This window comes from Vanacampus margaritifer, chromosome 6 (assembly GCF_051991255.1).
Source record: "Vanacampus margaritifer isolate UIUO_Vmar chromosome 6, RoL_Vmar_1.0, whole genome shotgun sequence".
Classification (NCBI taxonomy): domain Eukaryota; kingdom Metazoa; phylum Chordata; class Actinopteri; order Syngnathiformes; family Syngnathidae; genus Vanacampus; species Vanacampus margaritifer.
In genome coordinates this window covers 18,574,713-18,587,348 of record NC_135437.1, presented here as the reverse complement: position 1 = coordinate 18,587,348, position 12,636 = coordinate 18,574,713, and the positions used below count along the sequence as shown (strand labels likewise).

Here is a 12,636-nt window from a genome sequence, read left to right as displayed (position 1 = left end):
TTCCTGTTAAATAAAATCAATCCCATGTATGAAATGAATTACCAAAGATGAAAACGAAAGACATTTTCATTATAACTTAAGTTTTAGTTGGTTTTACAAACGTAAAATGTAGTTTGTCAATTTTCGTTTTTCAAAAAGCATTTTAGTTTTTATTTAATTAAATTTTTATTTTAGTTTTAGATATTTTGTTAGTCTTAAAATAACCTTGAATGACATTTGAACAATTATTATACTAGTTTGTTGCTCGTTTGTAGTCTGCCTTGTCAAAACATATTGTGTTATGTGTGGGTTGGTCAAGATTAGTATGTGGGCATTTTATTTTATTTTATTTTATTTCATGAAACCTTGACTGTGGCTGCGACATTAAACAATGTCCTCGTGTCCGTGAGTATTTTATGCTAAGGTGCCAAAGTAATAATCTTGATTAATGCTTTTATTAATACTAATAATAAAGTTAAATTAGTTACATGGAGTCTATGTTTTATTGGTGTTCCAGTCTGTCTCCACAATCTGCTGAGTAGGCGCATTCTTAATACAGATATAGAAACTTTTATTCATTCTAACATTTAAAAAGAGACGACACGCTTACCCTAACTTGAACCCTCCTCCCTTAATCTCAATATGAACTGCAATTTAACCCCTCATCCAAGTCTAAGCCTGAACTGGATCCCTCTACACCAGTAGAGAACTACAGCGCTTTTACTCCCGATTTACACTACAAGCTCAAGTGACCCAATTTTTCTGTTTTGGTATTTGCGGCGAGTTGCTTGCACACTGAAGCCGTGTTCACTTCCAGCAACAGCACAAACATTAGTTGGTGCATTTGACCATCTGTCAGTTCCATTGCACTCCATCACATTTGTTACGCTAAAGAAACCTGAGAGCATCAACGTTGTTGCAGTTTTATCTTTTACATAACATGTAAACTCTCTTCTAGGACGTGATTGTGGACTTCCTCGTACATGCTGCGGTTTTGTAAAACGTTATTTGCAGGTCAGCTGTCGGGCCGTTTCCTCTTTTGCTAAAATGCTGCTGTTCGTTTCATGGATGTTGTAAACTAAGCATGTTGAAGCAGTGCAAGCACGCCAAGCATGTTCACTTATTCTGTGTTCTTTGCCTTGTTTGCTTTCGGGGTTTCAGCTTTCTTTTCCCACTTTGGGGGCGCCACTGCTATGAAATGTGCTATACAAATAAACGTGCCCCCACCCATGTCTCATCGAGGATTCGATTTTCATTGGTTCGAGCAGCTTTTTAGCATGATAACGGACAAGCTTGTTTCTCACACAGGCGATTGTATTATTGTTGCAACAGGAAGTACACCTTGTTCCCTTATTTCACCCGTGCAAATATTTACTGTAACGACGGGGCATCAACAATGGGCGGGGCGCAGCAATGCTGAGGACTCTTCCTTCCTTTTTGTGCTGCGGGCCAGATTTGTTACATGTCAGCCTTACAACCAGCGTGCATCCATGCCAGGGACGGACAACTTGAATGCAGCCAGCATTTTTCATCAGTACTTCTGAGGGGCCACATAAGGTGCACACAATCCCGAACCAGACGCATGACAAAACTGGACTCTTAGATTGGAGAAAATATGTATATGCATATATTTACATTTTCATAATATATTTTTCAATGCATGTGCAGTAGTCTAAAATATCAACAAAAAAGTGCTTAAAGCAAACAAAATAACCACATACTTTAATTTAGTTTTTTTCCCAAGTGCAAATGGCTCTCTTGCATTAAAATTACCATTCAAGGATGACACAAAAGTGCTGAACAAGAAACACACATTAAGTGCAAAAACTCATTTACTAAATTTGAAAAAAAAAAAAAAAAAAAAAAAAAAAAATCAACTAATGCAAAATTTTAATATATTATTGAGGTAGGCTAGCTACTAGTGTGTATCCACAACAAACCTTTAGGCCTACTCACGTTGAAGTATAGAGCAGTATAAGACCTAGTTCAAGCGCCATCTAGTGGTGACTGGTGGTATTACAACTTAAACCAGTCAACACCTGCTTATTCATAGTTTGGCATCTGCGGATTTGCATATTCATTTTTCCCCTTTAATTAATTAATTAATTCAGATTTTGGATTTTTCCCGTTATCCAAACCCTAACACCCCCCCCCCCCTGCCCCCACCCGCCTTCCATTCTACATTTAAGACGTGTGGATGCTTATCAGCGTTTTTTGTTGTTGATTTTGTGTGTGTTTGTGGGGGGGGGGGGGGGGGGGGTTGCGAGGTCAGGGGAATGGTGCGGTTGTAAAAAAAAAATAAAAATTTTAACAATAATCTACCCCCACCCCACCAAAAATAATTATAATAAATTGGGGGGATCTGATTTGTTATATAAACAGTCAAATTGCTAATGATGTTTAACTTACATGTGGCACTGGCAATACTCCTGATTCTGATGGTCCTGGGCAGATTAGACTGGCATAGCAACAGATAGGAGCTGAAATCTGATTGGACATCCTCATACAGCAGGAGAAACTGTACAAAAATGAAAATAATAGTGTACTGAATATATTCATTAAATACATTTTAGAATTTAGTTAGTAAATGTAGGTCAGTCCTTCTGATTGTGTTTAAATCAAGAGAGAAGGCCTGACTGGCCCTGGACCGCCCACCACTGGAAAAAAAACAAAAAAAAAACTCAACACTGCAGACACGCTCTTTCTTGTAGACTCAGCAATGCTACGCGAGACAGGAAGGAAGCGGAAACATTTAAAAATTCTGCTTGTTGATTCTGGTTTTCACCCTGCTTGTCTCCAGGCAAGTTGCAGGCACACGAGCAAGCACACGAGCTGCCACGCTTGGCACCGGACCATTTGCTTTCGCCATCACAGCCACCATCTTCTCCAAAAAATTGCTTTTTCTTTTTTCCTCGCGTCACGCGGCTTTCATATGCTACAGACAATTTAGATTATAATTTAATTGTTATGTGATATGGATGGTTCCGTAATTATGTAGTGCTACGCTGTTACAGTTTTTTTATTTATTGCTAAGAGTGCCAAACGTATGAGTGCTTATGTCTTTATGTTTACCTTGTTCAGTAAAGATGTCTACGTAATCTTAATGACAAAGCTAAGACACATTTAGCTTTTTTGTCAGTTTAGGCAACAAGAGCTATATTTGGTATTAAAACTGACAGGTGGGACAAGCCATATGTACAAGAGATAAAAACAACATAAAATGTGTATGTGACATGTTACATTATTCAATGTATTATTATTATTATTTTTTTTAATAATGTCATTGTCCCCCTAATTTTATCTAATACAGGTGGCAGCCATTTCGCTTTGCACTGCCACTTGCTGTCATCTCAGGTAACGACCAATCATGGCTCAGCTGGCAAATGTCACATGACCAAACCCAGAAACAGTTGCGCTCTGATTGGTCGTTACGTGAGCCCTTAGTGGCTGTGATGTCATTTTCAGTTGACAGCAAATGGCAAAATGGCCGCCCCCTGAGCCATCGCTGCCACCATACTCATGTAGCAACTAACTACACACCCACATGCTTGCAAGTGCTTCTTTTGTGTGTGTGTGTGTGTGTGTCACAGCTTGCCAAAGCGGCAGCCACCCACCCTAAACGGAGCACACGGTGGGTCGAGCTTAAGTTTTGGCGGCTGGCATTACTGGCACCGGCTGAGAGGGAGGCTTAGCTCTCAACAAGGTCAATGAGGGCAACCCTCGATGAGAGGCAGGCGGCCATGTTTGACTGTGTGAGGTCGTTGCCATCTAAGAGGGAAAAGGGGAGGGGGAAATGTACTCTTACTTCTTAAGGATGATGCACGTAAAACAAGCCACACCAAGTCACCCTCGTGTGTGTGCGTGCGCGTGACATCACGTGGAGATCGCGCACCTTCACCCGCCTTTAAACGTTTGCGTAAACGGCAGTCTATCATCACGATCTGAGCCACCCACAAAGGAGTTGAACCCACGTGGCCATTCAGTCACGGGACTTTACACACATGCGCACACACAGTAACCTTATCGTCATTTTCTCTCCACCAACTCATCCCCGCTGCTGCCGTTTTTCTTTTAATCGGAAACTTTCACTTTAAATAGATTGACATGAGTATTATAACGGGTAATATGATGGAGATTATTTTTTTTGTATCAGTAAAAATATAATAATAATAATTATTATTTTTAAATATAACATTAAAAAAATCCGTAAAAATTGTGTGTAACACTAAAATAATAGTATAGTTTAAAACAAAACTCACCTTTGGGTGAAGCGTAGAGAGGTCGGCTTGCTGATGGCGAGTCCACTTCATGCATTGATTTTTAACATTCTGAACTGCAATACCATATATGTCTGTTTTTAAAAATACATTTGTGTACTCACCATGAACTTTGATGACGGGAAGTAGAGAAGTCTCGACAATAACGCTAAATATAGTTGACTTTGAAAATGACATTTTATGAAACGTTCATTTTGGTCATCTTGAAAATGTGGTTTCCACCGTGATACACTTTAGCCCAGCATCGCAGAAGACGTTAAGAGCACATTCACACATTTATTTGCTTTGGAAGTCAGGGGTATATACTTTTGCACTATTTTTCTCTTTTGATGAAACTGGGCCACAGGTTGGTCATATTGTGGCAGGACATATTCAAGTGGTACTTTAAAAAGCATAATTCTTTCTAATTCATGATTGTTAAAAAAGTTAGTAACGCCAGTGCCATAACTGCAGCGTTTTGTGGCAAAAGACGTTTTCACTGGAACCTGTTGGCTGCAATTGTGGAGTGCATTGCAGGTCACGTCATCGCATTACTGGAAGAAAAAAAAAACACACACAAAAAAACCACCCTCCATTGTTTTAAATTAATTAATCCCTCACCAATATGACTACTGGCTTAGAAAATATTGTGATTTGAGTGCAGTATGCAGGCCATATTTCTGGATTGTGATGAAACAGGGCAGTTGGGGGATTGTTGGAAAACAGCTTGGAGTTAAAGCTAATATCGTGCTTAACTGTTCGTAGCATTTGCAAGCAAATTTTCATGGCATCATGTTGCATGTAATTCATTCAAGATGGGATGGGACGTCATCAATTCAAGCTTTTATCGCTTGGTTTTAGAACTTTTGGACATGACACATAATTATTAGCGACAAGTCCAAGAACATAGCATCTGTCTTTCCATTTTCAATATATCAGTGGTTCTCAAACATTTTACACCAAGTACCACCTTAAAAAAAAAAAAAGTTCTCTAAACATTCACCTACTGTTTTAATGTTTTGGGAAACTGTTACAGAATCATTAAAACTGTTTAGAAAACATTTAGCGAACGTTTCGACCTGGAGTGAACCCTGACGAGAAATCAACATTCACAACCTTTGCCCCTCAGTGGGATACGGGCTTTGACACTCCTAAATGTACTCAAATACTTATCAAAATACAGCTAGATGTATTAAAAATATTAAGTTTTTTTTTTTTTTTTTTAAATCCACTGAAATACATTCTAAAAGTTACCTAAATACATGGAAATTCACTTAAATACTCACAAAAAGTAATCGAAATGCTCCTAGACGGACTAAAATCCATCTAATAAATCTACTAAAATACAAAGTTCTCAAATGTAATCAAAGGGTATGTAAAGGTAATCTAATCACTTTTAAATCTACTGAAATCCGTCCAAAAAGATACCTAAATACTCAGAAATCTATTTAAATAAATAAAGTGCTAAATGCTCCTAGATGGACTTAATTACTTACTAAGTTACCTAAATACTCTTAAATACTCCCAAATGTACTCACATACTTCCTAAAAGTTACCTGAATTCTTACATTTGAATCTTGGAAAATAAAGACTGTAAATGAATTAAAAACAAAACAAAAAAACATTGCACATAAAAATGAAATACAAATTCTAACCTAAATAAAATAATTTTATTAGAATTATAATTTTAAATGACTCATTGAAAATGCACTGTACTGTACTTAACTCTAAACTGGATTTTTGACGTCTATAGCCGCCAGTAGTTATAGTGAGTGAGTTAAAAGTGAAATACAACTAAAATGTACAGTATTCCTTCGCAGAAATCGGCAAAGTAGTCAACTTTATTTTTTACATTTACACTACACACATTTCTCACAATTCTCTCTTCTTTAAAAACCCTCAAAGTTAAAAACCTTTATAGAGTTTAAAAAAAAAAGGTATATGGTACTGCAAAAAAAAAAAAAAAACATTAATAAATAAATATATTTCACAAATCAGCCAGGTCACGAAAGATGAATTGCGTTATAGCGAAGGAACACTGCAAAAAGAAAAAAGAAAAAATAGCCAGTGGTACTTGTAGCACATTTTGAGAATCACTGTTCATTGCAGTTTGTCCTCATTAGCTAGAGTCACGGGTACGCTAGAGCCTATCCTCGCTAATTCAACGTCAATTAAGAAGATCGAAGTGATAAATCTCGCGTGACAGAGTCTTCACTGCGTGTGCACATACACTTTTGGTAACATTTCGTTTGACAGTTTGTGGTATATTTACGGTTTAAATAATGAACTCATTCACTCCCAGTCATTTTCACTGAAGCAACCCCCTTCGCTCCCGGCGGTTTGACTGGATTTTTACTGATTTTTTGCAAGGCCCACAGAATATTGTGTTCTAGTGCTATAAAGACATGGAACCTACCAAAAGAAAGTTTAGTCTCTTCTTTCATCAGGGGAAAAAAAAAGTATATTTTTATCTGCTCCAGTTTTGCAGCAATTAGCATTAGAATATAGCTAAGTTCTATCATTATTCACAAATCTGTTTAAAATTGTGGGGAAAACAGATTGTTGCAACAATGGCCCTGGCTGATTTCTTATACTCTGCCGCCACCTGCTGGCCGTTTTTTGTAATAACTACCATTGCTTCAAGTGTTCTCTGCAGTTCAGAGGCTGCATCAAATATTTAAAATAGAACGTATTTATACATTTTTGGGAGCAAATGAGTTCATATACACAAATATAAACATTTGAGGGGGCATGGATTACTCACGGTTGTTCACTAGTTCACAACAGGGCTTGGCCTCTATTACTGCGAACAAAGATACTAAATGAATCTCTCCAGGAAAATAAAGACACAGACACACGACATTTGTAACAATAAACTATTATTTTGTTCATATATACATCTGTACCTAATGTGCAAATCAATAATTTAAAGTAGTGTAAAAGTCTTAAAGGAATACAAAATCATATCTTACAGTCCTAACATGGTGGGAGTCCATGAAGGGGGTCACGTAGAAACCAAGAGGAAGAGGAGCGACATCGCAGTGTGGACAGGAGAGACAGAAGCGAACCGCAGTGGACATCCTTGGCCAGGACACACTTTTGTTAAGGACAGCATGGTAACATTATCGGCACACAGCATCACCAGAACAAACGGCAACACAAACACGGCTTCTTTACAAGTCGTCATGTTCAATGAGCAGAAAGCACTTGGAGGCCCGGGTTTGTTCCTGTTCCTGTTTTTTTTTCCGCTTCTTTTCTTTTCTGATTGATTAAAGCACTGATGATCACAAAGGCTTGAGGTGCTCTTACAGCAGCAGGTGCTTCTTGAAAAAACGGCCTCTACATGTGGACGAAGGACGCACACGGTCGTGATAAAAAGCATGAACTGCGCGCCGCGATTTGCGCGTGAGACAGACGGGTGGGCGGGGCCTACAGGGGCGGACACGTAATCACACTTCAGACAAATACGCGTCGGCTCTTGCTCGTACTACCCACGATTCTTCTCATCTAAGACACTTACCAATTAGGAGTATTAGACAGGCAGCTGAGAGGGACACAGCGGGGAACACTGCATATTTGAGGAGCGCTCCATTGTTCGGTGTTTGGCACAGGAAATTCCTTCGAAAAAAAAAAAAGCCACTTTTGACCCATCGTCGGGTGAATCCTTGGTACGCTCGACGAAGCGGATCCAACGTTAAAATTATATTGCGTATTCGTTTGAATTCCTGTCGTTGAAATTTTTGCTCCCCGGAGCACGCCGTGACCATCTCTGACGATTTACAAGACACAATTAACCTACAGTATCTATATATCGGTGCATAGACAAAATTGGGGGAGAGTGTAGCAGGAGATCACCAATTTATTGCTTCCGAGGCTAAAACCAAACTCCCCTTCACGTTCTTTTTGATTGCAAAACAACTGGAAATCTTCCACGGAGAATTTTGAGCAGAGGTATTGCATTCAAAACTGCTCCCGCTAACGTGAGATTGAAATCTTTTCTACAATGAAAAATCAGGAGCTTCGCAAAGAGCGAGAGAGATGACTTTTACTCTAAAACAAGTAAAAGATGAAATTTTAAAAAAAGAGAAAGGAAAAGCACAATAACATCTGGCCAAAGCTGCTCACCGTTTCGAGTTCTGCTTCGAAGAGGGGGGCGGGGTGGGGGGGGGGGGTGGAATACAAGAGCATTCTCCATGGTGATGTCGTGGATGCAAAGTGCAGGTAGCGTCGTTCGTTGACCTTGGCGGCGATGGCTATGCGGGCCTCTGCGCTTTGCTCTCCCTCTCCCTGCGCTTCAGCTCCTCCCTGTAGCAGTAGGAGCAGTAGTGGTCCGTTTCGGGCCTGCCGTAGAAGGAGCAGTTGTCCCTCTTGCAGCGGCGCTGCTGAAAGCAGTACAAAGGGCTCCCGGAGCCGCGCCCTTTGGTTTTGTCTTGGTTGAGCCAGGTGTGGGACGAGTTGTCCTCGTCGGCGAACTCCAGGCAGTCTTGAATGTCTCCCGCGTTGAAGCCGTTGGTGTACGTGTGGGATTTGTGTTCCCCGGGCATGTTGTACGCCAGCGTTTCCAGGGTGCCGGCGGTGCGCACGCCCGACAGGCGGGCCGGGCTGTAGCTCTGCGACGACAGCGTGCGGTTCTGCTGAGGGTAGGTGGCGCACGTCTTGAGGGTGCCCACGACGGGCTTATAGGGTTCTTTGAAGACGGGCGACTGCAGGTTGACATCTTGTAGGTGAATCACGCTGTGCCTCTGGATGGGAGGGGTATGGCTGTAGTGGGCCGACACGGGAACGGGCCCAAGTCTCTTAGCACCAAAACTGGGGGAGGAGTAAGGCGCGGGGGCGGGGTGGTGGACGTGGTGGGAGGTGACGGGCGGGGTGAGCGGAGGGACCGGGAAGGAGACGTGAGGTGTGGCGGGGATGGGACTGTTCCTGCCTTGCACCTTGAGCGCCGCGGGGGGCTGCGGGGTGTAAGCGCGCTGCGGCAGGACGGGAGAGCAGCTCTCCGGGGGCGAGCTGTCCGACCTCTCCCTCTGGAAGACGCTGTCGTTTTCCGGCTTTTTGGCGGCCACGTCGCCGGCGGCCGGGGGCTTCTTCTCGGCCTCCTTGCGTTTCTGCTCTTGCTCCTGGCTGAAGCGCTCCTGGGCGTTGGTCAGGTAGTAGCTGATCATCTCCTCGTGGAATTGGTGCCGGTGGCTGGTGAGGAGGAGGCCGGCGAAGATGAACTTGCGCTCGCCCTGCATGGCGGCGCGCAGGATGTTGAGGCTGAGCTTGACGTCCGTGCTGTATTTCCAGTTTTCCAGGCTTTTGTCCGTCGAGACCCTCCCTGCGCTGTCCGTTCTGTCGGTGGGGGAGGAGCTGGAGGGTTTGTCTCGATCTGTAGGGGAGGGGCTTGTGGCCTTTTCAGAGGAAGTGGAGCTGGCCGAGTGGCCCGACTCGTCTTTATTCCCTTTGGTTGTCTTGGAGTCTTTCTTTTTTGTCTTTTCCGCTCCGTTCTCCCCGCTTCGACCCGAGCCAGAGTTGGATTTGTTCATTTTGCCGTGCACCAGGCCCCCGAGGCCCCCCATGTTCTTCTTCAGCTTGATTCCCAGCGTTTTGCTGAAGCTACCGAGCTTGTTGGCTACAGAATCGGCCCGGCTCTTGTCTTTGTCTTTACGATGCTGCTGCTTCTCTTTGTCCTTGTCCTTGCCGCTCTTGCCCGTGTTGACGTTGGAGTTGCTGCCAACTGACTCGCGGTCGGATTCGATGGACTCAGCCAAGGACTGCACGTCCTCACCTGCAGAAGCAGTTGGAGACTCGGGCTGAGCCAGAGGAGCCTAAGATCAAAGAAAAAAAACAAAACGAACATTGTTGAAGCAATAACGCCTCAAAGACGTTCACATAACAGCACATGGAGTAACGTTTCTTGAGAGCAGTAATTCCCTACCACTATGCCATGAAAGCTCTTCAAGTGTGCTGCAGGAGATTCATTTCACTTAAACGGTTAAAAAAATATTATTATTTATAGGGGTGTAACAAAAAGTCATTTGTATACTCTAAAAACATTTGGGTCAAATGTAACTCAATTATGGATCAAAAATGGACCGATCCACTTTATGGGTCAATTTGACCCAACTTTCTGATTGTTTTATACAAAAATCACCCCATTTTTTTTTGACCCAAGTAAAGGATCTGACTAATATTTAGTTAGTTAATAGTTGTTTTACGCCGAAAGACCCATTTCTTGACTCAAAGTTGGGTTAAATCGACCCAAGTTGAGGATCGGTCCATTTTTGACCCATAGTTGGGTTATTTTTGACCCAACTGTTTTTAGAGTGTATCAGAAAATCTGCTTATACTGCATTCAAAAGATGCGGGCACATCGAATCGTTCCACTTTAAAATGTGCCAACCTTGAATAGCATCAAATCACCTGTATCAAGATACATATTTTATTGAAGAAATGTTCATCGCTAATATGCACTCTAAAAACAGTCGAGTCAAAAATAACCCACTTATGGGTTAAAAAAAATGGACAGATCTTTAACCCAACTTTCTGGGTAGATTTATACAAAAAAAAGAAGAAGAAGGTAATTTTGTATAAAACCACCAAGAAAATTGGGTCAATTCGACCCAACTTTGGGTCCAAAATTGGGTCATTTTGTGTAAATGACCCTCCCCCCAAAAAGGACCACTTTTTATATAACAACCCATAAAGTTGGGAGATCCTCTAGTTGGGTTAATTCGATCCAATTTTGGATCAAAGATTGGGTCATTTTCTATAAAACAGCCCAGAAAAGTAGGTCAAACTGACCTATAAAGCGGATCGGCCAATTTTTGATCCACAATTGGGTTACTTTTGACCCGACTGCTTTTAGAATGAAGCGTATTTATATCTTTTTGAAAGGTTACATTTACAGTACTGACAAGTAGCCGTACCGTATCAAATCAAATTAGAATCCCATTGAATCAAATGGTTCCACTTTAACCACATGTATCGAGATATGTTGCTATTCCATTGGAATGCTTTCGGTAAAGCTGACCTGCGTATCCACCTGTTACCATTTATACAACAGGAGAATTGCTTAGTGTTCAACTAAACCACTGGTTCTCAGCCCCGGTCCTCGAGTTACCCCTATCCCGCCCGTTTTCCATGTCTCCCCCAGCCAACACAGCTGAGGATCGAAACACCCGTGTTGTTTGTGGGAGACATGGAAAACAGGCTGGAGAAGGGGTACTCGAGGACGGCGGTTGAGAACCACTGAACCAAACTTGCCCAGATTTCACAGAGTAAGCACTTTTGTGATTGAATTGAGATAATAATCTGAATGTTATTTTCTGTGACATTTTTATTTTGTGGTGTGCCGTGAGATTTTTCTAACGTCCAGTAAAAGCTGGGAAACGCTCTTGAGCGACTTCAGCCTAGATAGAAGACTCAGCTGTCCAAAAAAGAACATACCCTTGTTTCTGATGGAATTCGGATCCACGTTACATTCATGTAGTTGTGCAACAGGTTCAGTTTGGCCTCCAGTGACAAGATGAGGCTGCAGCAGAAGATGGATGAGGTTAAGCATAAGTAGTCACCGTCACGCTTCTGTATGAACAGCACTGACACGGGATAGGGAAACAAAGTCGGCCTGACGATTTTCCTGCTTCAGAGGTAGTATCAAAACTGTGGCAGCGCCAGTGCTTAAGGAAATGCTGAAAATTTGACACTCACTTCAGACGCCCTGTTGTGTTGGAAGTAATTGCTGTTTAATAAGTATTTTATTTGTCACATCACATACTGAGTCGACAGTGACATATTGATGTCTAACGATCTGATTGTGGGATGCTGTGGTTATGTCGTTATGGTAATTTCCCATCTTAGAGAAGAAAGAGACGTTACATTAAGTGTGAGGAAAATTCAAAGTTGTCCGATTATCGCTGAGGTAGCACGTCTTGTCGTTTTTATGCGTTTTAGCAGTCAATTATTTTCACACTGACACTTAAGAAGATTAAAGTAAAATATGTGACGTGAACCCATTACGTCATTTTTTATTGAACCTAAAGACAAAGCCAAGAGTTTATAGCCTTGATTTCAATGACTGAACCTCAATTGTGGGAAAAGTGTTTCGGCAACCAAACTAATTAGCGTGTGACCTGCTTATGTACATTTTTTTGTATCTGCATGCTTCCCATATTGCAGCATTTTTGGAGGATAAACGTAACCCGCTGACTGGCTGGAATGTGAAACAGAAACCCTTACATAAACCCCTTCCTAAATCAGAGCGGGTGTTGCCGCTTGAGCGAGGCCGTCCCTGAGAAAGCCTCTGGATGACTGACGGCACTCACAATTTGTTCTCTGTGCGCTCACGCTTTGAAGTGACCTGAGCCAGAGCCCATAAATGCAACTGAAACCTCTCACCGGCAAACAAAAACTTAGCAAGGAT

The 12,636-nt window shown here is 41.9% G+C and overlaps 1 protein-coding gene across 7 annotated transcripts in view; it reads right to left on the bottom strand.

Annotated features, from left to right (window-relative positions):
• Window positions 1-7,096: 7,096 nt before the first annotated feature.
• otud7a (OTU deubiquitinase 7A) overlaps window positions 7,097-12,636 on the bottom strand; it is a 36,346-nt gene continuing 30,806 nt past the window's right edge. The window contains exons 12-15 of one of the 7 annotated variants that reach the window (XR_013294579.1): window positions 11,664-11,748; window positions 8,361-10,042; window positions 7,756-7,853; window positions 7,097-7,664 (exon numbers count right to left, since the gene is read on the bottom strand). Coding sequence is in view for 1 of the 7 variants with exons in the window: in XM_077569010.1 (XP_077425136.1) it covers window positions 8,489-10,042; window positions 11,664-11,748 (1,639 nt within the window). In the remaining 6 variants the exon portion in view is untranslated. Of the gene's footprint in view, window positions 10,043-11,663; window positions 11,749-12,636 lie in introns of all 7 variants that reach the window. The other 6 variants (XR_013294581.1, XR_013294578.1, XR_013294580.1 and 3 more) reach the window with 6 other exon arrangements.